This window comes from Lynx canadensis, chromosome C1 (genome assembly GCF_007474595.2).
Source record: "Lynx canadensis isolate LIC74 chromosome C1, mLynCan4.pri.v2, whole genome shotgun sequence".
Taxonomy (NCBI): Eukaryota; Metazoa; Chordata; class Mammalia; order Carnivora; family Felidae; genus Lynx; species Lynx canadensis.
In genome coordinates this window covers 173394338-173420461 of record NC_044310.1, presented here as the reverse complement: position 1 = coordinate 173420461, position 26124 = coordinate 173394338, and the positions used below count along the sequence as shown (strand labels likewise).

The 26124-nt window shown below is 36.7% G+C and overlaps 1 protein-coding gene across 1 annotated transcript; it reads right to left on the bottom strand.

Moving 5' to 3' along the window:
• Positions 1–309: 309 nt before the first annotated feature.
• ZC3H15 (zinc finger CCCH-type containing 15) lies at positions 310–21197 on the bottom strand. The gene is made up of 10 exons (XM_030325734.2): positions 20971–21197; positions 12881–12982; positions 8350–8461; positions 7218–7370; positions 6690–6781; positions 5361–5543; positions 3613–3759; positions 3347–3448; positions 2537–2660; positions 310–1127 (listed from the first exon to the last, which is right to left on the bottom strand). Exons 1-10 carry the CDS (start codon positions 21043–21045, stop codon positions 937–939), a joined length of 1281 nt encoding a protein of 426 aa, XP_030181594.1. The 5' UTR covers positions 21046–21197; the 3' UTR covers positions 310–936.
• Between the last annotated feature and the right edge of the window lie 4927 nt (positions 21198–26124).

The window sequence follows — 26124 nt, the reverse complement described above, 5'->3', positions numbered from 1 at the left end:
CAATGATGCTAAGCAGTTTTTAGTTCAACTGTAGGGTGATATTTAATTAGGCTGGTATCTATCAATTCAGGAAATTAGACTTGCCTGTAGCATTACCTACAGTCTCTTCTTAAGGCCAAATTCATAACAGTTTACTAAACTCATAGTAGTACTGTCAGTATTGTACACAGTTCCATATCCAGTTAAGAGAATCCTTAAATGTCTGTTCCTTCTGTGGTAACTATAAGAGATAATATTTAATTAAAATCCTTAAGCTACAGGTTTTAAAAAAATATTCATATAAAAACTTAAAAAAAAAAAAGGACCATATTTGGATTTTAATGTATGATGGTCTTTATTTACAACTTTATTGGCAAAAAAGAAGAGGGAAACATTTAAAACAGTTTAACACAGGGCATTGCAGCTGATTCTGTCAGGTTAAAGAAGTTTCCTTTTATATGTTCATCTAATTGTCCCAAGATATACAATACTGAATCTGCATCTGCAGTTTCCTTTATGAAATACAGTGCTCATATTTTAAAGGCAGTCTTTAAAACATATAAATACAAAGAAAATGAAATCACTCATTAAAAACTGCATTAAATGAAAGGTATTTTAAATTTAAATTTATGTTGTTCTTATAATACATGCCCAATGAAAATCAAAAGCTGGAAAAGCAGTTACACTTCCTACTTGAATGGACAGTTACAACAATCATTTTCTGCAATGACCATTATATTTTCAATTTATCATGAACTACTCTGAACTTACTATGAGATGTAGCCAAAGTCAGAAGACAAGACGTAGGGAGAATATTCCTTTTTGGGAGGAGAGTAAGCCCTCCAGAATCAGCATGGGAAATAAACATCCTGTTGAAGAATTCTAGGTGGAAAAAAATTACTGTAGTCAATTTCAACTCATGCCGAGCTGGCTTAATTTTTTCAGACTTGTTTGGTGTCATTCTTCTAAATCAAGTGTGTTTAATTCTTCTTCTAGTTCATCCAAATCTTCCCCAGTAAAAAGATTTTCATCAACAGGAACAGCATCAATGGCTCCATTTTCCTGTCCCTCCCCTTCGTTGTCCTCTTCCAAATCACTTCTTTCACCATTTTCAGCCCTACCTCCGGAAGCTTCACTTAATTTGTTTTCTAAAAATAAATATTGAAATCAATAAGGCCCAGAAACAAAAAACACTATTCCATTAGCAATTGATAGTCACAGACTTGATACTACATTTCTTTTCCTTTTTTCATGAAAGCCTTCCCTAAGATTATTCCACCAAGAACTGATCTTTCTTTTTCTAAGCTTATTTGTGACAATTACCTAGACCTAGTGTAAGGTATGTCTTGTACTATAGACATTTAACTGCTTAACAGTCTATACATTTGAGAACAAGATTTACCTTATACAATTTTGTTTCCTACCTGACCTAGCAATTAGGTTTTAAACGGTCAACTTCCACATATTTTATTTGAATAATTATGGAATCAAAAAATGTTTTAAGCAGCTACTTAGCTTTTGGTTGGGGTAACAGTAGTTAAATCACACTAGTTGTAATGGTGCAAATACATGTGAATCCAAAATCATTTCATCCTGTCATCAAGCTGTGAAAAAAGAACCTAGACTAGGGCTATGCAGCTACTTTTCCTTACAGGCTCGAAAAGACTGAGAAAACAAAAATGCAGTCTTTAATTTTTAATAGCCTAATGTAGATTTTAGCTATTTCAAACATCTCTGATCACAAAAATCTTAGGGATTATAGCCTTGGAAGTTCTTACAATCATACCTACTGTCACCAAAGTCCTACTTGTAAAAGGAGCAAATCGGTCTCCATACTGGCATTAAGACAATATTGTCTTACAGCACTTGGATCTCAGGAAGGCAAGCCAGTTTTTCAAGTTATAACTTGTATTCCTTTATTGTAAAAATAAGTTTTAGTTTTGCTCTCTCAACCTTTGCCTTGATTAGTATTCTTCCTACCTTTTTCTCTCATACTAACCATGCTGAACTTTCACTTCTCTTCAAACTCTTCAGTCATGGCACTATTACATATGTGCTTATTTTTCTCCTCATTCCTCTTATCATCACAGTCCTGATGAAAACTGGTACCCTGTTCCTACAACTTCTTCCCTAACAGCAACTGAAGAATTATTTCCAGTTCTCATCCTACTTGATTTTTCTAAAACTTCTTTCTTAATTTTCCTCTGTCCTTCTCAGTGTCTTTCCTAAGCTTTCCCTCTTTTGACTACTCCAGAACACTGAGGTCTGCAGTGTGTTCTAGAATGTTCTCGTATCATGAGATCCCAAACTGATTACCTACATCTCCAAACTCATTTCTGTCCCCTTCTAGTTTCAGTTAATGGCTTCAATATCCACCCAGTCACCCATTTCTACAGCTTCCACTATTCACTATTTCTATATACAGTCAAACCACACATTTATGTTGCCAGTCTGGTCCCTGCAGGCATCCAAGTTTGCCAGTGTGGTCTAAACTACCCCCTTCCCTCTTTAGACAAAATCCTAGTTCTTCAAATTACACACAAATTAGCATACTTACCATCCTTTTCTGAAGTATATGTGCTGAATCTTTCAAGACTGGCTACAGTAATACCTGTCTCATCTACATCTCTTGGGATATACAGGCTTAAATCTATGTCATTTACACTCACTGAATCATCAACCTTAAAAACACAGAAAAGAAAGTTGTTACTTAGGAGGACAGTTTTCATAAATTACTTGCCTTTTACCTCTGACATTTATCTTAGTGAAACAAAATTTTTGCTAATGCCAAGTGAAAACAAATGACTGACAACTGTCAAAATTCATTCCTTTTTCTAAACTTGAGAAAAAGAAAAGCAATGCCATATTTCAAGCTTCTTCCTCTGACATATAGAATATGATGTTTTTATTTTCAACTCAAAGACAGAAGTCAGAATTTTATACCATACCAAGAATGAATAGTCAGCTACGTTTACCTATAACTAAATGATTCTGCTGTTGTCTCCTGCTTCCTACTCTGTACTTTCTTTTTCAGTATAAAATATTAGAAAACAAACAAATCTTTTTTTTCTTTTAGAGGGAAAATAAAACACATACTTTTTACAGCTAATACATACAGGTACTTAACTATACCAGTCACTGTTCTAATTTATTAAGAATTATAATTTTACTAATCCATTTAATTCTCACAAGTACCTTGCATGTCTCTATTATAGAAGAGTGTGGAGACCTATAGTATAGGTAATTTCTCAGGTTAGAGTCGATCTGAACCAATGTCCCAGTGTTGCTACTCTTAACCATGTTATTTTGTTACTTTCTATCGGCTCTCTCCATCAACATGAGCAGAAGTGCCAAAGCTTCCTCTTACCTCATCACCACCTGTTCCCTGGGTGTAACGGGTATCATCTGCTTCCTCATCATCATCATCAACCAGTTCAGGACGAAATTCAAACACTTCACGACCACTAATCTATTCAGGTACACAAACATATCAACTCAGGGCAAATTTCAAACATTTCTTGGTTACTGATTTCAGACATACACATGATTAAGTTACAATAAATTTTGCATGGCACAGAAATTATAAAATGAAAGAAAGAATAAAGAATCTATTCGGGTGAGTTTGGGACATACCACTAATGCTTTCCCTGCTTTGAAGTCTGCTTTTCTTCTTTCCATATCTTGCTCAAGTTTATCAATCTTTTCTTGTCTTTTTCTTTTCTTCCATGCAAGAAAAGATTCTAGAGTGATTTTGGTAACATTTGGACCTAGGGCAGAACGCTGCAAAGAGAAAAGAGTTGTTTTTTTCCCCCCACCAAATCACCTTTAATAGTATTTAAGAGTTTTCTCTTAATGCAAGTAAGTCTTTACCTGTGACTGTTAAGACATCAAATTTAGAATAAATTGATTCATTTTCATTTTATGTAGCAATGAGCAAAACGAGTGTCCAGAGAGACATTTTTTTAATGTTTATTTTGAGAAACTTAATGTTTATTTTTTTTAATGTTTATTTTGAGAAAGCACAAACGTGCGTGCGGGCGAGGGAGGAACAAAGAGAGGAAGACAGAATCTCAAGGAGGCTCCATGCTGTAAACACAGAGTCCGATGCAGGGCTCGATCTCACAAACTCTAAGATCATGACCTAAGCTGAAATCAAGAGCTGGATGCTCAGCCGACTGAGCCACCCAGGTGCCCCAGAAAAACAAACATTTCTAAATGCAGTAAAATATATTATCCTGAGCTGGATTTCTTTTCAAAATTGAAAGTGAGGAAAACTTGTCAGGAGAAATTGTAATGTAAATTAACTGATGAAAACAAAAAAATATGAAAAACACTATGACAATACCCAGGTTTCATTTGTGTTCCTCAGGAGATGAGGAAAAAAACTAAGCAAAAACACCATCTCCTCAGAGCCAATAATCAAGTAATAAATGTATGGAAAAATAATACTTGCTGACCATCTGCCAGGTATTTGGTACTGAATGCTTTATACACATATGCTACCACATTGATCCCCACAAATAAGCGAACAGAAAGAGATTGGAAATTTACCAAAGGTTAACAGCTAATATGTTGTAGAACTAGGATACAAACATTCTCAAATATACCTGACTCTGAAGTCTGTATTTTCTATTATAGCATATTGCCTCCGTTGAGACACTAAACAATATGACCATTTAAGAACAAATATATATAATCCCAACCTTAGACATTTATACAACATATTTAGGTTATCCAAAAAAAAGGGAAAACTGGACATAATTTGAAATATCCAACCCTAAATCTAGAATTTCCAATAATCTCAACATTTTCCTGTCACTCCCAAAAGCCATATCTAACTCAGTAGCCGTGTCTACTATTTCATGGAGTAAACCTCTTTTGTGCTGAGCCAGAAATGAATAGCGGAAGATTCTCTTCAATGAGACATATTCCCCTCTATCAACAGAGTGAGTGCTTTGAGTCCAGGAATGATGAAAAAACATGAACTGAAAAACTGTAGAAGTTGTCTCCTTTAACACGTTTGATTAGTAAAATAGCTAAAGAATAAGACCTCAGGAAAAACATCTAAAACTTCAAGTTCAATCTGAATATTATTTTAATGAATATACTAGTATATCAATCTTACAGAAAGAATTTATTTGATAAGCCAATAGCATTAGAAGTTATTTTATAATCCCCAAATTAATGTCATGATGGGCTAACGATTATGGCTAGGTTTACATTTTAGACATACAAAAAAAACTAAATAAAAAGTAAGGCAACTTTGGGAAAAGGTCATTTTTTTTCCCCTTTCATAACATGCTAATGCCCCCAAGTGGTAAATATTATAATTTCCCAATAAATACTGCTTTAGTTTCATAGCATGAGAAAATTCTAGTTACCTCTCTTTCAATTAGATCTTCTAATGAAATTTCATCTTCTTTCTCTTCTTTTTTTTTATCTTTTTTCAATACAAATCCAGGAGGAAGTGCATGACGATACATGCAAATATCACCACCTCCAGGGCATACCCAAAACCAGCCATATTTGTTGTTTTCAATAGCTTCAAGGAAATGCTTGCACACCTATAGAGACAATAATATTCACCAGTAGTGGCTCAGCGTAGTCCATTTCCAAGGTAAATGCTGAAGTTTATGGAACAAGTACATTCTGATTCACATCCTTATGCTACTCACTTACGTACAGAGCACACTTTGTGCAGAAATGTACATATAATCTTAAAATTCTTAATACAATGGCAAACTCCCTTTAGAGAGGATCTACATAAAATTTTCAACGCTGTTCCAAATTCTGTATTATACAAAAGGACATGTCTCAGTTTAGCCTTTGTAAATATACACCCAGTCTGATTTTTAAAGAAGTGAAAAAATATAAATGGTTATAAAAAACTAAAACCAATGATTTTGTTTTGGCTTGATCCTTCTTAAAAACTAATTACGTGCAGTAATGATACATTATTTGAATTATTTGAAATTATAGTCAATTTCTCACATCTATGAAGAAAGGAAGCAAGGTACAAAAGGAACAACAAAGGATACAACTGTATTGAAGCCTCATGTAATAAACTTCAGAAATAAGAAAAACTGACTAACAAACAATACTCTTTTTCCGAAAAAATACAACAGATATAAGTTAAACTAGTATTCAGAAATTTTCTAGCACACCACAGTTTTTCACCATAACCTCCCTACAGATAAATATATGGACATGAATGGAAGGTCTGAGAAACAGGCACCGATTTTTAAAAGTACATTTCCTGGAATACTAGAGCCATTACCTACCCAAAGCTCATTTTGCAATTCATAATGTCACAATATTTTCAACCTTCTTGATTTAAAGTCTACCTACCACTAAAACAGAGTGTTTATCGATTCTCCTTCCATTCATTTTGCACAAAAAAATAAGGAAAGAATTCTTATCTGAATATGTAATTGTATTCATCCATATTTGATAGAAAGTAAAATCACCTTAAAAAATGGTATTTGAAGACTTTAGTCACATGGTTTTCAAAGGTTACTTTTGAATTAAGAATCTAATTTTATATAACTTACACTTGTAAATTCCAAAAACAAAGCTTGATGCACTTTATCTTTATCAAAAGATCCAATAATTTAAAAAATAATCCAGTAGAAAATGGCAGCAAATACCTTGCCACATAATTCTCCCTAATGATAAATATCACAGCAACTCAATTCAAGAAAAGGACATACTATTTGAGTTTTTGGTTTTTTCTTTTCCGCCTCACCGTGCTTCTTGTTCACTACTTCTTCCAGTTTTTTCTCATCCCAATTATCCATAGTATCTAAATAAAAAGAAATATGAAAACTAAATACTATAATTTTATCTGTTTCCAAAACATATTGCATATCTCCTTAAACAGGAAAACTGTATCATAAGACTTATGACCTAACACATTTTCTTTAAATTATGCCATAGGTAGGAATAAACAGTGTTATGAAATTATTCACCAAAATCCTACGTAGTTTAGACAAGTAAGAAGGTGGTACTGGAAGAGAGGGTGAGAAAAATTCAAAATTCATTTAATCAAGGACATAATGCTATAAATTCAGGCTTTATGGAAAACAATTTTATCTATCTATCTATCTATCTATCTATCTATCTATCTATCTATCTATCTATACAAACACAACCCTCATAAAGACCAAAATATTCTTCAAGTACTAAATATCTTGGTAACAACCAAAAGATAGTTTTAAGAAAAGGTCTTTAAAAAATACCTTTTTCAAGTTCTTCATCTCTTGCATCAATGTAAACACTTCGCTTCTCACACTTTCTCTCCAGAGTCAAGTCATGAGAGAACTTACATTTATCTCCTTTAGTACACTGTCCTTGCTTAAAAAATGCACACACCACAGACTTGGGATCTGCACCTATGTCAAATGGCACACGATATTTGTATTACAATCTGCCAGATCACAAAGTATAGCTTCTGAGATATAATTACTGTTGGTGAACTGGTTATTTTTCTATTCACTGATGTGAGAGGAAAATACCACTTACAAGTGACTGTTAAGACATTTCTTTAAAGTCCCTTCTACAGCATTTCATATCTGTATTTGTTTCTTTTATTCTTACCGTTCTTACTCTTATTTCCAGGGGTGGGAAACCAAACAAACTCCTACACATTCCACAGTCATTGTCTAGTTGGAGTCAATGAAGCAGAGGCAAAAGAGAAATATACATGGAGGTATACTGCCAAGAGTTTAGAACTTACAATTTATAGAACCATAGGTTTGCCTTGGCCACCACCAAAGAATGGATATTATAAATCAATTAGTGGACTGTCTAATCCTTAATTTTGCCTTAAATGGGGGGCTAGCAGCTGGAGTTATAGTTGTACAATCACATAGCTGAGCAGATAAACAAAGGACTCATAAAAAAGTCACTGATACAGATTTTGACAAAGGAAGGATCATTTCCATAGCAGACACATCAGCTTATAATCTGAAGAAAATAGACATTTCAGGAGTACAACCCAGTGATTTGACAAGTCTGTATGCTATGCTCACCACAAGTATAGCTGCCATCTGTCACCATGCAACACCATTACAATACCACTGACTACACTCCCTATGTTGTACCTGTTATCTCCATGACTTATTCATTCCATAAATGGAAGCCTGTACCTCCCACTCCCCTTCACCCTTTTGCCCATCGCCCCCTAGTCCCTTTCCCTCTAGCAACCATCAGTTTGTTCTCTGTAATTTATGGGTCTGTTTCTGCTATTTTTTTTTTTGTCTGTGTATTCATAAAATAAATTAAGAGTTTTTAACTATGAATATTTGATATTATTGATATTGATATTTGATATTATTTGATAAAAATAATACCCTCACATTTAAAGTTTACCTTTACTTATTTTTTGAGCAGCAACTACAGGTTTGAACAGCTCATTTAGTTCTTGCAATTCTTTCTTCTTGTCATCTTTCTTCAACTTCTTTTCAGCCTCACTTTGTGCTACCTATAATATTCCCAGGTATAATATGTAATTTGATTTCATATAATAAAATTGTTTTCACTATACAATAGTACATTATAACAAAACATTCACGCATGTACACGTACATAGTCCTTACCTCTTAGTATCAGTGTTACAATGGCTTTTCGTATATATTAAATAGTGTGGTTAAACTTTTAAACGAAACTGCGAGATTTTATATCAGTTGACTTTTAAAAAAATTTATAAATGGTACCATGCCAAGTAAAAAGCATATTCAAAAGCTTACAGCAATAAGCATTTATTAAGCATTTGCTACATGCCCAGCTTTTTTAGTAAATGGTTCTCACCTGGGGTTTTCTTATGACAACCACCCACTCCCCAGAAACATGTGGGTGCGTTTTGAAGATCAGAAATGCCAACATTAGGAAATGCGCAGTCCCACGCAATAAAGAACTGTACCACCCAAAATACCTACAGTACCCTTGTGGGAAAACACTGAGCTAGGTCAATGTGGGAGATTAAACAAAACAAATATGACATATGACACAGTCCCAGGCACACGATTTACATACCTAATATGATTAGAGGATTCATCCAAATATTTATATGTCAGGTCCTATGTTAGATGACAGGGAATACAAAGATGAAAAGATAAAGATGCTTATTTAAAGAAGCTCAGAATTTAGTGGGAAGACAGACATGTCAACAACTATAATATAATATGTGGTTCTCTGGGAACAAGGAATGCCTACCTACATGCCTATAAAAATCAGACTGAGCTAATACTTTATGGATGAATTCTTCTGATGAGCAAGGAAAGGAATGCAGAGAGAGCCAGCCAATGCAAAGATACAGGGACCAGAAGGAACAGGGTATGAGAAACATCAATGAAAAGTTTGGACTGTATCAGTAGGTGACAGGGAAAATTCAAAGGCTTAAAGTAAGTCAATGACATAATCAGACTGTGTTTTATAAAGATCACAATGGCAACTGTGTGAAAAGTGGACTAGAAGGAGCCAAAGAATGGCAAGGAAAATTAGGAGGCTAATGCAACTGCTGTAGGCAAGAAAACACAAGAGCTTAACATAGACATTAGTAGCAAGGATGCAGAAAAGATGAGAGAAGTGAGAGAGAGAGCTCTTAAAGAGGCAGAACTGACACTACTAAGTGACTGACTAGATATAAAATGCAAGCTAGAGGGTGGAGTCTAGAATTATTACATTTATGGTTAGTGCTGTTAAACAAGACAGGGAATACAAGAGGAACAGGTTTCAGGGTAGAAATTAGAGATGAGCTCAGTTTTAGACATACTGAGTACGAGATGCTTACAGAGCATCTGGATAGAGCTAATACTCAGAAGGCAAGTGGACATGGATCTTGGTATCTGGAGAGAGGGTCTGCTTTAAAATAAAAATTTTAGAAACAGCTTATAGATAATTAAAACTTTAGGGTATATGAGATAGGACAGCATGAAGAAGTGACAAGGAAAAAAAAGTGACAAGAGCACAGTTCCCTGAAGAATACCAATATTAAATGAGGCAACAGAACCTTAAAAAGCCTACAAAAGGGTCCAAGAAACATCAAAGAAATAGATAGAAATCCAGCACAAAGAAGTATTCATGGAAGAAATTTTAGGAAGGGAATGACTAAATGCTACGTTAAAGACATCCCAAATCCTGACTTCGATGATGTGATGGGATGTGTTTAAACAGAAAAATTGTAAACCATTTTTTAAAAAGAAAAAATTTAAGTCATTTTATCTTAATGAAAATATCTTTTGCTCACTAGGCACATGTCTAACATTTATGGGGCCTAGAGCAAGAGTACAACGGAGGCTTCATAAACCATTTTTGTAAGTTAGAATGTTTGTGAGTTAGAAATCAAGCTAATGCTAAACAAAGTATGGTTTATACCTGTTTAAGAAATATACCTTGTGACCTGGAAGGACAGGTTCAAATTTAAAATGCTCAGGTTCCATGGAGTTCTACACTGGAGCATGGCAGTAAAGCAGCAGTCAACGCCTTCCTCCTCCTCCTCTTCCCACCCTGAATTTCATCCCATCATGTGAGTGCATGAAGGTGGAAGGTATGGGGTAGGATATGGTGTGGATTCAGGCTCTGTCCACACTCCTAGCACACACCTTTCTTTTGTCATACATGTGTCACTGAAGTGAACACATACCCTACCTTTGACTACTTCAGGCATATGTGCTACTTGGCAGCACAGGATACTCTAAGATAAACATGGGTAACATGACCTCTGCAGGCCCTGAACTATTGTGGAGAGAGATGGTACAAATTCCCTTGACCTCACTGACTCCTTGCCTGTGGGAGAGCTATGTCTGGAGGCGAAAGAGTAGGGTCATCCTCTGCAACACAAGGCCTACAGTAGGGTGCCTACTGCCTGGCTCTAACAGCAGGACTGCTGCTCATTTCACAGATAAAAGCCCAGGTACCCAAGAAATTATCAAAAAATATAATCCTGAATGTACTACAAATCCCAATTACCACCACCACAAATGTTATGACTTTCTCAGGTCTATGAAATATAAAATTACCAGTCAATATACTTCCCACAAGTGAAAATATGGAGAGCAGAATAGGATTGAAAAAAGGGATAAGGGAAGAAAAGTGAATTATTTCCACACACCTGTATTACACCAGAAGATTTATGTTATGTTCTCATTTAACCACCATAGGAACCTTACAAGGGTAAGTGCCCTTCCACTGTACACATTAAGACCAGTGTTGCTAAATAACTTGAGATCATATAACAAAGATAGGGGAATTCATACCCAAATTGATCTGACTCCAAGATCTCAGCATGAGTTTTTATTAAACCAGGCTACTAAATTAGCACCATGGAAGATTAATAGTTTTTGGCTGTGTCTCTATGTTGGAGGCACTAACTTAAAGAGATAATCTGAGTGACAGAAATTTGTTTCAGACTGGGATCACAAATATATATTCTGATATCACAGATGAAAAGAAAAGTATTTCCAAAAGTTAAGAAAAAGGACAGAGTGGTGAAAAAAGTACATTTTAAAAGTAAAGATGCAGGTCTGTAAAATCTTAAATTCAAGAAAGTGAAAGATTTAAATAACTTGAAGAAAAGGGACTTTTTTTGAATGCACTGCCAATAGATAAAATTATTTCAAAATCGTATGAAGAATAAATGCCTAAGGTAGCCAAGAAAAATATAAAAGGAGTAACATCTGGGGGAAAGGACTCCCTTTAATATCTAATAGAATATGTTAGTAGGCCACAAGAATCAAAATCAATGTGACACTAGTTTATGGACATATAATAAATAGAACATAAAAGAAAATCCAGAAATGGATCCTAACATATTTGAGACTTTACTATATGTCAATAGTAGTATCTCAATTCAGTGGTAAATGATGCTGGTATGAGTGCCTATTCATTTTTTTTTTTTTTAATTTTTTTTTTTTTTCAACGTTTATTTTTGGGACAGAGAGAGACAGAGCATGAACGGGGGGAGTGCCTATTCATTTGAAAGAAAATTAACTTTGTGACATAAAAATTTATGACAAATTATAGACTGTAAGAAAACATACATGATCTAATAGTGCAGATTATTTAAAAAATCTAGACATATCTAACAATACAAAAAGTAAAAATTGTTGTATAGCAGATATAATAGAAACATCACAAATTATCTGTAATGCAGACATAAAATGTCTCTCATAAATGACAAGAAAAAGACATCCAGAAAAGTAAAGGATATGAATAGACAAGTCAGAAAAGTACAAACCCAGACAGTCAACAACCATATGAAAAGATACTCAAACAAAACAAAAACATACCAAACCAAACCAAAAGATACTCAAACTCCTAGTAGTGAGGGAAACAAAGTAAAAATGAGATCTCATTTTATACTTACCAGATTGGAAAACCTTAAAAAGAACTTTAGTATCTATAACTCATGTACTGAAAATGAAAATGTGAAGTATTACAATCTCTACAGAAAGGGACATAATTTATTAAATTAGAAATCCATTTCCTTTGGAAGAAAAAATGAAATCCATTTCCCTTGATCTAAATGTGTCATAGATAATTTACGCCACAGGAAAAAAAGCACAAATGTCTATAAGAACACATGTACAAGGATACTTATTGCAGAATTGTTCTTAGTGTCAAAACGCTGGAAACAAAGAGATCATTTATAAATAGTTGAAACAGATGGATATAGTACATCCACATCCTAGAACAGTACGCAGCCATTAGAATAAATTAGAGCTATATCAAAATGGCTTGGAGGAATATCTAAGAGGTATTGCTGAGTAACAAAGGGAAGATGCAGAAAAGTTTTAGAGGAGGATTACATTTTGAAATACAATTACCATGCCAAATACTTTTATCTGTAACAGACGCCTTATTACATTCATATGAAGAAAATGCAGAAATTTAAGTTATTTACCTGACGTGGATTTTGTTGACCAAACTTAACTTGGTGAGTGACAGCCTTGATAAATTTCTGTTGCTTTGCTCCTTTCTTATTCTTTAGACCAAAAGTTTTATCCTGAATGAAAAAGAGTACAGAAATAACTTAGCAATTTATATTATTTTTTATCTGTTTTTTTTTCAGTCATATCTAAAAGTCATTCTTTCATTTAATTATTGGTAAGAAAACTATTCCTTCTTATGCTATATAGACATGCAAAACGCTAAAACATCAAGTCAAGGCAACATATGACCCAGGATTCTTTACAATTTAATACATACTTATCATTACTAAACCTGTTACTCTATGATGCTTTTTCCAAAGTCTGTTTCTGAATATAAATTCTGGATGTGCAGAATTGTGATACATGACAAGATGACCTACAGTCAAGCAAGTTTAGGAAAATGCTTGGTTAACAGTATTTTTAATTCTTAAGCGTACAATATCTTAGAGCCTTTACCAGAAGGGATATAGTTAGGAGCAATTCCACATCTTATTTTACCTCAGAATGCATTCTTCTCAGAGTATCCTACAGGATTATGTAGTGCTGAACACATTTTGGGAAATACTGTATAAGATACATTAAGTTCTGCACTGTTTTGTTCTGTTTTAGTAAGTTATCTTTTCAAAACAACTTTTTTTAAGTTTATTTTTAGTAATCTCTACACCCAATGTGGGGCTCAAACTAACAACCCCACAATCAAGAGTTGCATGCTGAGCCAGCCAGGAGACCTTCAAAACAGTTAAATTTATAGAACTCAAATTACTGAAACGTACACATTCTTAGCTGTTGTTAATATGGAAATACTAAAATTGAGGTATACCTAACTAAAAGCGATACCTTATTTAAATTTGGAATATTAATATAGTAATTTGTGAAAGCTATTAATATGATAGCAGCTATCACATATGGAATGCTTATTATGTGCAAGGCACTAATGATCTTTGGCTATCTATTCATAAGCATTTAGTACAAAAACATTCAGAAGCCACTCTACAAGTCTGAGTGTGTATTTGAGTAGGTATAAGCTAAGGAATGCCATGGAGTGCCAGAAACCACCAGAATCTTGGAAGACCCAAGAAAAGATGTTTTCCTAGAGCTTTGAGAGGGAGTATGACCCTGTTTACACCTTGATTTTAGACTTCTAGCTTCCACATCTGTGAGAAAATAAGTTTCTGTTGTTTTAAGTCACCCAGTTTGTGGCAATTTGTTACAGCAGCCCTAGGAAACTAATACAGGAGGCTTGCTGTGTGGGTTCCATCCTTAGATGAATGGGTGGCAAGGCTGTCAGGAAATCACCAAATACTGGTATCTGAAGTCTTTTTTTGTTTTTTTTAAATGGCTTTTCTGTTTCTCAGAAGGATCCTCTGCCTAGGAGTGCATTAAGCCTGACTAAAGATCTTGAGAAGAGAGCAGGTGAGAGAGAGTGTCTCTTAGCTCATTTCACTGCACAGACTCCTTTCAGTCTCATATTTTAACCACCCCCACTCCTACTCTCCCCTCCACCTCCTTTGTGCCTAGAGTTCCAGAAACAGAGGCTTCTTGATTTATTCCACCCCTGATTTCTCATTGGGAAAATTATCTGGCTTAGTCTTCGTAGATAAGAACCATCAGCTACTTCTAAGACTTGTAACCCTCAGTTTCCAGCCTCTCATCTTCTGCATTAACCAGTGCCTCCCATTATTGAGTTTTTCCAGAATTCTGCAGAGCAAATCCACTTGGTTCTTAATGACACAATCCTAGGTGGCACTCAGGCCTGAATGCTCTGTTCTACTGAGCCAGTTACCCACTTATCCATACACTACCAAACTTTGTAGGTTGAGGTTGAAACAGAAGTTTAATTTGTTTTAGTGTTTATTTTTTAGAGAGAGAGAGAGTGAGAAAGCGCATGCAAGTGGGGAAGGGGCAGAGAGAGAGAGGGAGACACAGGATCTCAAGCAGGCTCTACACTCAGGGCAGAGAGCCCGAAGCAGACCTGAACTCACAAGCCATGAGGATCGTGACCTGAGCCAAAGTTGAACACTTAAACAATTGAGCCACCCAGGTACCCCTAGATGTTTAATTTTAAAATGGAGTTTGCATCTCTTTCTCATTCTCGATTATGGGTGGGTTTGAAAAAGGAAGAAGAGGCAAAAAGGTCTTTACTTTTGAAAGGGACCTGAGACCCTCTGAGAGGAATTTAGTCTGAAATAAATGGACTATTTTAAGCCTTTATTTTGGTATTATTTCTGAGGAAAGGGACAAGATAATAGGAAGAAAGTATTATAGGTAAAGAATACCTATGTGGACAAGTTGGAAAAGAACAACAGTATTGATAGGATTAGTATGTGAAGACATTCCAACACAACATAACTTTGCAGAATCTCAGAATCAATAAAATAGATCAATGTTCTTAAGACTACAAGATGAAGAGGGGTTTAGCTCTACAAAGTTCTCTTTTTATTCATTCATCACATCTATATCCATCCATATATCAAAATCTCACTTTCCCCTACTTAAATTTCTATTCTCGTGTTTTAATATCCCATATTACAAAATTCTACATGAATTTTCTATAACCTATGTGTATATAAAAAAAAGATAGAAGGTGGGGAGCCTGAGTGGCTCAATTGGTTAAGTGTCCAACTTCGGCTCAGGTCATGATCTCACGGTTCTTGAGTTCAAGCCTCGCATTGGGCTCTGTGCTGACAGCTCAGAGCCTGGAGCCCGCTTCAGATTCTGTGTCTCTCTCTACCTGCTCTCCGCAGCTTGCACTCTGTCTCTTGCATTGTCGCAAAAATAAAAAAAAATTAAAAAAAAATTTTTTTTTAAAAAGAAGGTACATACAAGCTGAAATTGAGTTTTTTAATGGCTGGTTTTCCTTGTTTTTAGGTAAGAAAATTTAACATTCAATTCAGTAAGAAGAAAAGATGGTCAAGTATAACGTGACATATGAAGAGAGGTGAGGACATACATCAACTAGTGTGAAATGCCATACTTTCCTTTTACAAAAAGTGAGCTCTCATGGGGGGCAGGGAAGATGGAAAACCCTAGATAAAAAGAAATCAGTATCAAAAGTGCAACAGCATCTACATATGCCTCGCCAGAGAAAAGCATAACTGGAGTTCAAACCATGCCCCAAACGTTAACAACAGAAAATGAACAAACTATGAATAAACAAGGCCAAATATCAAGGCAGATACTGACATATAAAGATTTAGGAAAGACTAAAGTCCTCTAAGGGGACTTGACCAGCTAGAAAGAAGTACTCATGACAACAGATTCTGGTGGAGGTATATAAGCTCCAGATCCCTGAAGAAAAACAGTTTTTCAGGTTTAATTACACTGCTTTAGCACCTAATTAACCAGCCTAAGAGATAATGAATGAGTTGTGTTTTTAAAGTCTCTAATTAGGTTGGAGCTCAGAAATTATTTTTCCACGGAGACAGGGGACACATCCATTTAGCATTCATGAAACCTAAACACCTCAATATTATTTTACTGAATCCTCTTAACGATTCTATGATGTACTATTATCTCACTCCGTAAATGTGGATACTGAAGCTCAGAAATCTTCAATAATTCTTCTTAAGTCAGACTGTATAGTGTGACGATTTATGAGTTCTGGAGTCAGACTGCCAAAGTTCTAATCTCAAACAAAACTAGGGAAATTACTTTCTTTGCCACAGTTTTCTTATTTATAAAGTGGGTCTCACTCTAACCTCTTAGGATTGTTATGAAAGTTAAAAGATTCACTATAAAGAAGTCGTATAGCACACTGGTTAACAGTAAGGACTCTGCAGCCAGACCTACAGGGTTGAAATCCTGGCTCTGCCAATGGCCAGTTTAGTAACCTTGGGCAAATTGCTTAATCTCTGTTCCTGTTTCCCCAATTATAAAAAGGGTAATAATACTTATCTTACTGAGAGAATTAAAGAAGCTGCATAAGTTTATCACTTGTAGATGGCTGTCTTCTCTCCTTTCTCCAACACATTGATAACTATGTCTGGCTCAGTAAGAGTTAACTATTAAGTGACACAGATGACATGCGAACCAAGGTATATTTGACTCCAAGCAAAGTCTTTGTTCTTCCCACTGTGAAAAACTATTTCCCAGAGAAACCTAATTAGGTTATTGTGCAGGTTGGTACAAAAAAAGCTTTCTGAATACCACATTGTTGATCTGGGATATCAACAACACCTAGTGAAAATAGAATGGTTTATAATTTGGAATACTTTAAAAGGACTTTCTCCCTTTTTCTTGAATTTAGGACAAACACTAACCTGAAGATTATCCTGGATTTGGGGGTCTGGGGGATATGAGACAGGAAGACTGGAGGTTACAATCAAATCCAAATCATGGTTAAAATAAAACAAATAGTCCTCACTGGATCAATAAGGCCCCAAAAGTTAGGTTATAAGGAAGGAACAGTGTGTGTAGGTGTCTGTGTGCGTGTTTCAGATTTGGGAAACTGAATACAAAGGAGTTTAGAAAACAGGTAGTATTTCTTAAAAAAGGATGGCTCCCTGAGGATCCACAGCCTTAACATTCAGTGAACTCCAGACTTCATTTAAAACTAACCCTTTCTGGGGCATCTGGGTGGCTCAGTTGGTTAAGCATCTGACTTTGGCTCAGGTCATGACTTCAAGGTTCATGGCTTAGAGTCCTGCATCGGGCTTTGTGCTAACAGCTCAGAGCCTGGAGCCTGCTTCAGATTCTGTGTCTCCCTCTCTCTGCTCCTCCCCTGCTCACACTCTGTGTTGTCTCTCTCTCAAAAATAAATAAACATTAAAAAAAACTGAGCCTTCTTCCCTTTCCCACCTTATTATATATTCATGCTTCTTTTATAGCCAGCCTCCACTCCTTAAACAAGATATCTGAAAAAAGGAAGGGCTTGGGAAAGCAGGTCAATACCGACTAGTGCTCCAAGATAACTGTGGTCTACCTTTTGGGTCACTAGAGTAAATAGAGGCTACTAGCATTGTTTTATTTCATTAATTGGTCACGTTCACCCACTGCCGCCCCCCCCCCCGCCCCCTGTACTTACTGTCTAATGTATTTTTGTTGTCCATTCATACAACAGATATTCTGCAGCTGGTTAATCTAGCTTCAAGTAATCAACAGTTGATTTGGACTTAAGTTTTTCATTGGCAACCAATCATTTCTCTTGCTCCATCCTTCACACATCTAGATCCCATCTCTATAGGTGTCTTATTACTACTTCCTTGCTGCTACAAGTCCTTGGCTGGATATCCTTTATTTACTTGTCCCAAACACAAAGATTATTTCTCTTTCCATAATCAAACCCTTTATTTCTCAAAGCTGACTTCAGTTTAATAAATGTTAGCTGTAAGAAAGCAAATGCTATATGCCATTTGGGACAACTGCATGAACGTCTAACAGAACCATAACCTTTTCGATATACTCATTTCAGAAAAAAATACCTATTAATCCAAATGAATTCATAAATTTTGGGAGGTTTAAAGAAGGAAAGAAAAAATGTAGGCAATAGAAAGAAATTATTTCAAGTGACAGAAAGTAAGCCCTGTACAGACAGTATAGGTAAGTCTGATTATTTCTCCTAACTAGTTCTTATTTATAATACTAATAAATAATAGTAGCTGCCATTTATTGGGTATGTATCATATGTCAGGTATTTTACATGTCATCTCATTTAACCCATGAATCATATAACTCTGTAATACAGAAATTCACTCCATTTTGCTGATGAGAGGTACATCAGTTTTAGCTCCGGATAATCAATTTTTTTTTTTAATTTTTTTTTCAACGTTTATTTATTTTTGGGACAGAGAGAGACAGAGCATGAACAGGGGAGGGGCAGAGAGAGAGGAAGACACAGAATCGGAAACAGGCCCCAGGCTCCGAGCCATCAGCCCAGAGCCTGACGCGGGGCTCGAACTCATGGACCGCGAGATCGTGACCTGGCTGAAGTCGGACGCTTAACCGACTGCGCCACCCAGGCGCCCCCGGATAATCAATTTTTATCCTTAACCCCATGCACTAACCATCAAGACATGCTAGGGCTTTAGCAAAGTTAAAAAAAAAAAAACAAAACAAAAAAACAAAAGGCACCTATTATAGTATTTAACAAAAAGGAATATATTATTTCCTAACTAGGCTGGGTAACAGAATTTTCTCTATAAATCCAGTTTTACAACAAATGATAAAACTTAACACTAATTCACAATATTGTTGTACCTCTCAAGTGGTAGTAAATATCCATGCAACACACTTCCATCTGCAAAACCTTACATCCATTAAAATAAAAAAAATTTAAAAAAGGTGCTCATCATTTATGATAAATGAGAGTGGGGGGGACAGGCTAAGTTCACCACTCTGTTAGGGTTTTTTTTGTCAGTTAAAGAATGAAAGAATGCAACTGTCTTAATTTTGTTTTTTTCTTTGGCTAAGTCTTCATTAATGAAACTAAGGCTGCTTCCTCTTTACCTTAAGAATAACCTTGTACAAGATGAACAAAGCCATTATCGACATTCTTAGTTGATAAATACTATCAATGACTTTCATTCACAATTACTTAAAACAAAAATACTCCTACCAATTACAAATGAAACAAATAACTTCATAGAGTTAAAGCTCAATAATACATGAGGTACTTTGTCAGGTAACATTTAATTTCTTATCTACAAGGAAATTTCACTTTGTATCATGTTAATTCATTCTCAGTAAAGAAAACTGACAAGTAAAATGTCATCCCTAAAATATCCTTGGTTTACACAGCACTGAATGCTAGCAGATCACCATTCCCAGGGATCTACTTAAGTGCCAGTAGTCCAGATTGTTCAAAACGATAATACTAGACACAGATGTGAAGATGACAGTCAGTCTGCCTTTAAAGTTCTGGCTATGTTGCTTCCTCACAGTTCTAAATAGTACAAATTGGCAATTAGAATACAGGTTCTGCTTCAGAATTGGAACTTGGCCAAGATTACTAGAATTCTTTATAGGCAGGTTAAACCAGCAACGTTAAAAATTATGTGAAAAGAAACAAACACAAGTACTGATTAAGTTTATACTATGCAGCCCTGAGCGCTTTCATTGCTATTTTTCACGGCTGTAAATACCAAATATTAAAAATAGTAAACATTTATAAATAAACTTATCATTTCAAAACACCCAACAGGCATTTTGGTCGGGCTGTAGTAAAAAGTAACGATTCCACAAAGACTGTCCATTATTCCGGTATACCACACGCAGAAAAATGGTCATTTTTTTTTTCCAATTACATCCAAAGCTCAGGAAGAACTACTTAAAATTCACTGATGGTTCACTCTCTTCAGAAACTCACTAGCAGTCGTTGGAAGGCAAATACAACACATTCAAGAACGTCAACAGTATTCTCTGCCATTAAAGAGCTATATAGGTTCAGTGCGCTAAATGAATATATATAATAAATTCAGATACGACACAACACAGCCAGTGACATTGAAACGTAATCTCTTCAAGCACTGTCGATGTAATTTACAACGTATACATCAAGAGCTATGTACAAATCGGTGGGCTGCGACCTTAAAGAAACCTCCACTCTCTATGCAACTTGTACCAGTTTAGAAATGGATCGGAAAACCACGAAATGGTAATTTGTTGGCTCGAAAGAAGTAACTAGTACTCCTAAGTGTTAGGTAAAAAAAAGAACACAAAGCTCGTCCTGAGCCGGCCTGCTAGAAGGAGTCTAGCCCGACCCCATTCAGCGTACTTTTTAAAAACACAAGCCTAGAAACGTCTTCAATTTTAAGGACTGGAGGACAAAATCCCTGAAGCGGGCACTGGAGTGGGGGTGCCCTCTTGAACCGGGGTCGGCGAAGGCGGGCGTGTGGGCGGAGAAGCAAAGCAAAGGCTGGGTGCGGGGGCGCCAGCAGCGTCACTATAGCGATGAGAGGTAGCGAGCTTCATCACGGGGCTGGAGAAGGGGCAGTGGGCTACACAGAGCCAAACAGAGAGACACGTCGCCCCGGAAGACGCGAGCAGGAGCCATGGAGCGGGGGACCAGGAGGCTGCTTCCCTGAGGGCTCGCAGCATGAGTGGGGGAGGGGGGGTGGGTACTCACTTCAATAATCTTCTCCTTCTTTTTCTGCTCCGCCTTTTTGCTGCCCCCGGCCTGAGCCTGTTTCTTGGGGGGCATTGCGGAGAGAGGTGGCACCGGCCAGACTTAAGCGCAGCTGGACACCGTCAGGGGATCTGGCCCCGCGGCAGGAGGAAGAGGACACGGGGCCTCCGTCGCCGCCGCACCGCACGGAAAGCGAGGCGCTCACTCACCACAGAAATGCGGCCTTTGCGACAGGTCGGTGCCGCAGAGCATGGTGGGTAGCGAGGAGCGGAGCCCGGAAGTGGAGCTGCGCGTGCGCTTGTGCCGCGGCAGGCCTGGAGGGGGCAGGGAAGGGACGTGGGAAAATGACTTGGCGTCACTTGTGATGTCGCTCATCCACCTGGCTCTCTAGGTTGTGGCAGGCCTCAGGATCAGTGGGGCGAGCTGGTTGGTGCCGGCTGCGCTTGGGTCCTTCCTTCGCGTTCTTTTTCGCTGAAGATGGGAGATTCTTTTATCCTGCTTGCTCGGTTAATGGTCGCCCTTACTGTCTCTATCCTGAATGATCACCGAGCAGCCACCAAAACTCAGGGCCAAACTATGCAGTTACTTTCTTCTCGTGCACAGATGGAACAGGGCCAGTCGGCCGGCGAGCACAGCATGCTTCAGGTTCCTGTGAAGGTTTATAAAGAAATGAAAAAGTTTCATTTGAAGGGCGCCAGGAGTAACCTCCCAGAGAAGGGGAACTTGAAATCTTTTGATGTCCAATACTTATCAAGTTATTTTCAGATTTTAGGAAAGTGCCTAGATGAAACCTAAAAACCCAAATTTAATGTGAAATTAACCAAACGTAGTTTGTGTGTGAAGAGCACATCTCAACAGCTTTCATGAAGTGCTTGAAAGTCTGGGAACTACTGGGAACACTGCACACATTATTTTATTTAGTTATTACAAGGAATTTGAGGTAGGAATTGTTACTATTTGCATTTTATAGATGAAGTACAGAAAGGAAGGCACATTCCCAAGGTCATAGTAAAGGCTGAGACAGGGATTTAAACTCTGAAGTCTAAATTCCTATCACTAACATTACAAAAGTGGTCTTGTTTGAAAAAATACTTGAATGAGTGATTGGTGCCCATTAATATTTATATAAACCAAAATGCTATTTTTTTAAAAATATATAATGCTTGGCTGTTACTGTTCCATGATTATTAAACTGTTTTTGTTAGGAAGTATTGTCGTGCCCGGAGTCATCTTTATAGATACAGGTTTTAAATCTCTTTGTGGTGCCTGGGTGGCTCAGTCGGTTAAGCGTCCAAGTTCAGCTCAAGTCATGTTCCCACGTTTGGGGTTGGTTGATGGGTGAGTTCCAGCCCTGCATCATGCTCTCTGCTGTCAGCGCAGAGCCCACTTCAGATCCATTGTCTCCCTCTCTCTCTGCTCCTCCCCTGCTCTTGCTCACGAGTGCACTCTCTCTCTCAAAACTAAAACTAAAGCATTAAAAAATTAAAATCTTTTCCATTAATTTCCATAAGAAGAGAACTAGGAATCTCCTTACTTAGTGCAATTGATTATTTGAATAGTAGCTTTCTATGTTAAGATAGATAATGTTGAAGTGTGTATATACAGAGCTTCCTGAACTTATGGTTATGTCCTGATAAACCCATGGTAAGTTGAAAATATCGTCTAAGTTGAAATGCACATAATGTATTTAATCTCCTGATCATTATAGCTTAGCCTAGCCTACCTTAAACGTGCTCAGGGCACTTACATTAGCTTACAGTTGGGCAAAATCATCTAATGCAAAGCCTATTTTATAATCAAGTATTGAATAGCTCATGCGATCTATTGAATGTTGTACTGAAAGCATAAAAACAGAATGGCGTGATCATGTGGCTGACCAGGAGCTGTGGCTGCTGCTTCTGCCTAGCTTCAGAAGAGAGTATCTTATCACATAAACGCCTGGGAAAAGATCAAAACTGAAAATTTGAAGTATGGTTTCTGCTGAATGCATATCAGTCTTGTATCATTGTAAAGTCAAAAAATTGTAAGTGAAACCATCATAAGTTGGGGACTGTCTGTGTATACACTCATGAAATTTACTTCATCTGGTCTCCTGTCTCAGGTTGATGGACTATGCTGTCTTTTACTTACTTATTTACTTCCTTGTTTATCTTTTGTTCTTGTAGTTGTTCTTAGAGCACAGAGGGACCCAGCCTGCTTCTCCCTTTATTCAGTGTTATAATCAGTTTGATTCTTTGGAGATCCTCTCCTTTAAGACTTCCTGTAGGGGTGGAATGTAGTTGCCTTAATTTATTCTTTTTTTTTTTTTTTTTTAGTGCTTTCGAAGATACACTTTGGGTCCTTTGTTTTTTGAAGAATTTTTACTGGCAATCATGAAACTAATGAATAATAATAAGTAACAAGTATAGGGAAAATACAAAGAATCTAGAATCTCATAAATTATAACAGTCGCCCCAGGCTCATAATTCTGTTTTTTTTTTTTTAATGTTTATTATTTTAGACAGACAGAGCATGAGCAGGGGAGGGGCAGAGAGAGAGGGAGACACAGAATCTGAAGCAGGCTCTAAGCTCTGAGCTGTCAGCACAGAGCCCAATGCAGGGCTCAAACCCATGAACTGTGAGATCTTGACCTGAGCCGCAGTCGGACCCTTAACCGACTGAGCCACGCAGGCGCCCCCAGGCTCATAATTCTTATTATACCTTCTGCCTATAGCCTTTGCTTTTGTTTCTGCCCTGAAGTTGTGATATGTAGAGAAAAAAGATCCTTCCTGGCCTCAGGTGGAAATATATACATTTCTAAATGTGGTATCTTCTCTGATAGTTCTCTCCCTCTCATAGTTATTTCTTCATAGATTAGAAATAAGTCTCAGTCATTGAATTCACTATTTTCTGAAATAAGGTAATTCTTGTTTGCGGTCTCTAATAGAAAATGGCAATAGGAGTAGGGATGACCTTCTACTCTACTTCTTCATAATTCAAAGTGAACTTCCACTAAATGAAGTTTGATGTTGTAGTCTGGGGTTACAAATTCAAATGCCCAGAAGGCAGGGATATAAACTTGGGTGTCAAGATGAGTGAAATACATTAGGGAATAGTGGGACCAGGACCAAACCTGAAGTAAATGCCCACCATAAAAGAGCTAAAAAAAAAAAAAAAAAAAAAAAGATGCAAAAAATGTCTGGCTGATTTGAGGGACAGGCTGCGAATTTACTGCCTTGGATACCATTCCCAAAACTGCATCTTTAGAAGACATCAGAATGTATTTTTCAAACCTGAGTCACTAGGCTCTAGGAGATTTGGTATTGAAGTAGAATTTTTTTTTTCTTTTCTTTTTTTTTTTTTTTTGCTACCCAACATCCAAAGGTCCTTTCTGACCATAGTTGATAATACTGTTTTGTATACTTGAAAATTGCTGAGAGAGTAGTCGATCTTAAAATGTCTCTCACACATACAAAAGAAGTAGCTATGTGAGGTGAATGTGAGGTGAGATGAATGTGTTAACTAATTTTATAGTAGTAATCACTTTACAGTGTATGCATAAATCATGTTGTACACCTTAAACTTACACAATGTTATATGTTACTTGTATCAATAAAAATGGGGGAAGAAAGAGAAAGGGGTAGAGATCCAAGATCGAAAACAAAGCAAAGGTCCTCCCTGTGTGTGTATGTGTGAGCGAGAAATTCCCCATTACATTAAAATTCCTACTTTACCAGCTAAAGGGGGCAAGTTTTTCCTTTTCCCTTATCTCAACCAAATCCTAGATACATAATTTAGAGTTAGGCAGATTCTTCCTGTTATCTCCTACCTATGTGTAAGGCTTTTGGTCTCAAAGGAATGAGACAAGACTCTAGAAGCGTTGAGTTCGTTTTGTTTTGTTTCTTTTTGAATGATACTCACTTTTATTTTGGTATAATTTCATACAAATAGAGTTATAATTTGCACTGATCCTCAAATTGTCCCAGATTGGCCATTGGCAGGTTTTGAAAGTTACCCCCGAGCCATTTTGACACAACCCTTGTTTCATAACTATAAAATAATTACATGGCTCTAAAAGCAAAGCTACAAAAGATGTTATATTTGACAAACTCTAGCTTATATCCCTCCCCTCTGACCCATTTCCTTTCTTCCCCTAAAGAGCATTAAACGTATTACAAGTCCAGTGGTGGTAGGCCAGTGGCAGCATCTGTACTAGACTTTAATTGCATTCTTTGCTATTATCTCTTGCTGCTTTTGTTTTCCTAGCCTAGTTTCTAGGCTTCCCAAGATTCTGATTTACTAAGATTTCCAGGGTTCCTTAAATTCTGTGAGCAATCTTTCCAATAAATTCCCTTTTTACTTAAGTTAGACTTGATTTTAGTTGTCTGCAATTAAGGACTATGTCGTGGGATGAATTATACCCCCTTTATTCATATGTTAAAAACACTAATCTCAGCACCTCAGAATGTGACTGTTTTGGAGCTAGGGCTTTTAAAGATCCGATTAAGTTAAAATGAGGCTATTAGTGTTGGCTCTAAACCAATCTAACTGGTATTCTTATAAGATGAGGAAATTTGAACACACAAAGAGGTATTAGAAATGCCTACACTCAAAGAAAATACCACATGTCCACAGCAAGAAAGCAGCCATCTGTAAGCCAAGGAAAGAGGCCTTAGAAGAATCCAATACCTTGATCTTGGACTTGTAGCCTATAGAGTCATAAGAATCTAAATTTCTGTTGTTTAAGCCACCCAGTCTGTAATATTTTGTTATGGCAGCTCTAGCAATAGACCCTGACTGATAAAGGACCGATCTATGCTGTGGCTGTTGCTCTGATGGTGAGCAGAGACAGGACTGCTAGCTTTTCTAAATAAAGTCTTGTCATAAAGACAAGACTAATCTGGACATGTAAGTTACCGATGCATTTTATGAGTTGAGGCAGTACATATTAGAAAGTATTTTGATTTAAGTGTTGGATTCTTCAAAAAGCTTCTGACATGTAGGCAGTTTCCTTTAAGACTTTTTTTCTCTCCAAAATAATAAACTATTACAAAAGATTTGCTAATGTTTCAATAGAGCATGTAAAATCTCTTTCAACTTGTCAGTTTGAGTTTCAATTCTGTAAACTTTCACTTCAACCTACACTGACATAAAATTTTCTTAAATGGGTGACTT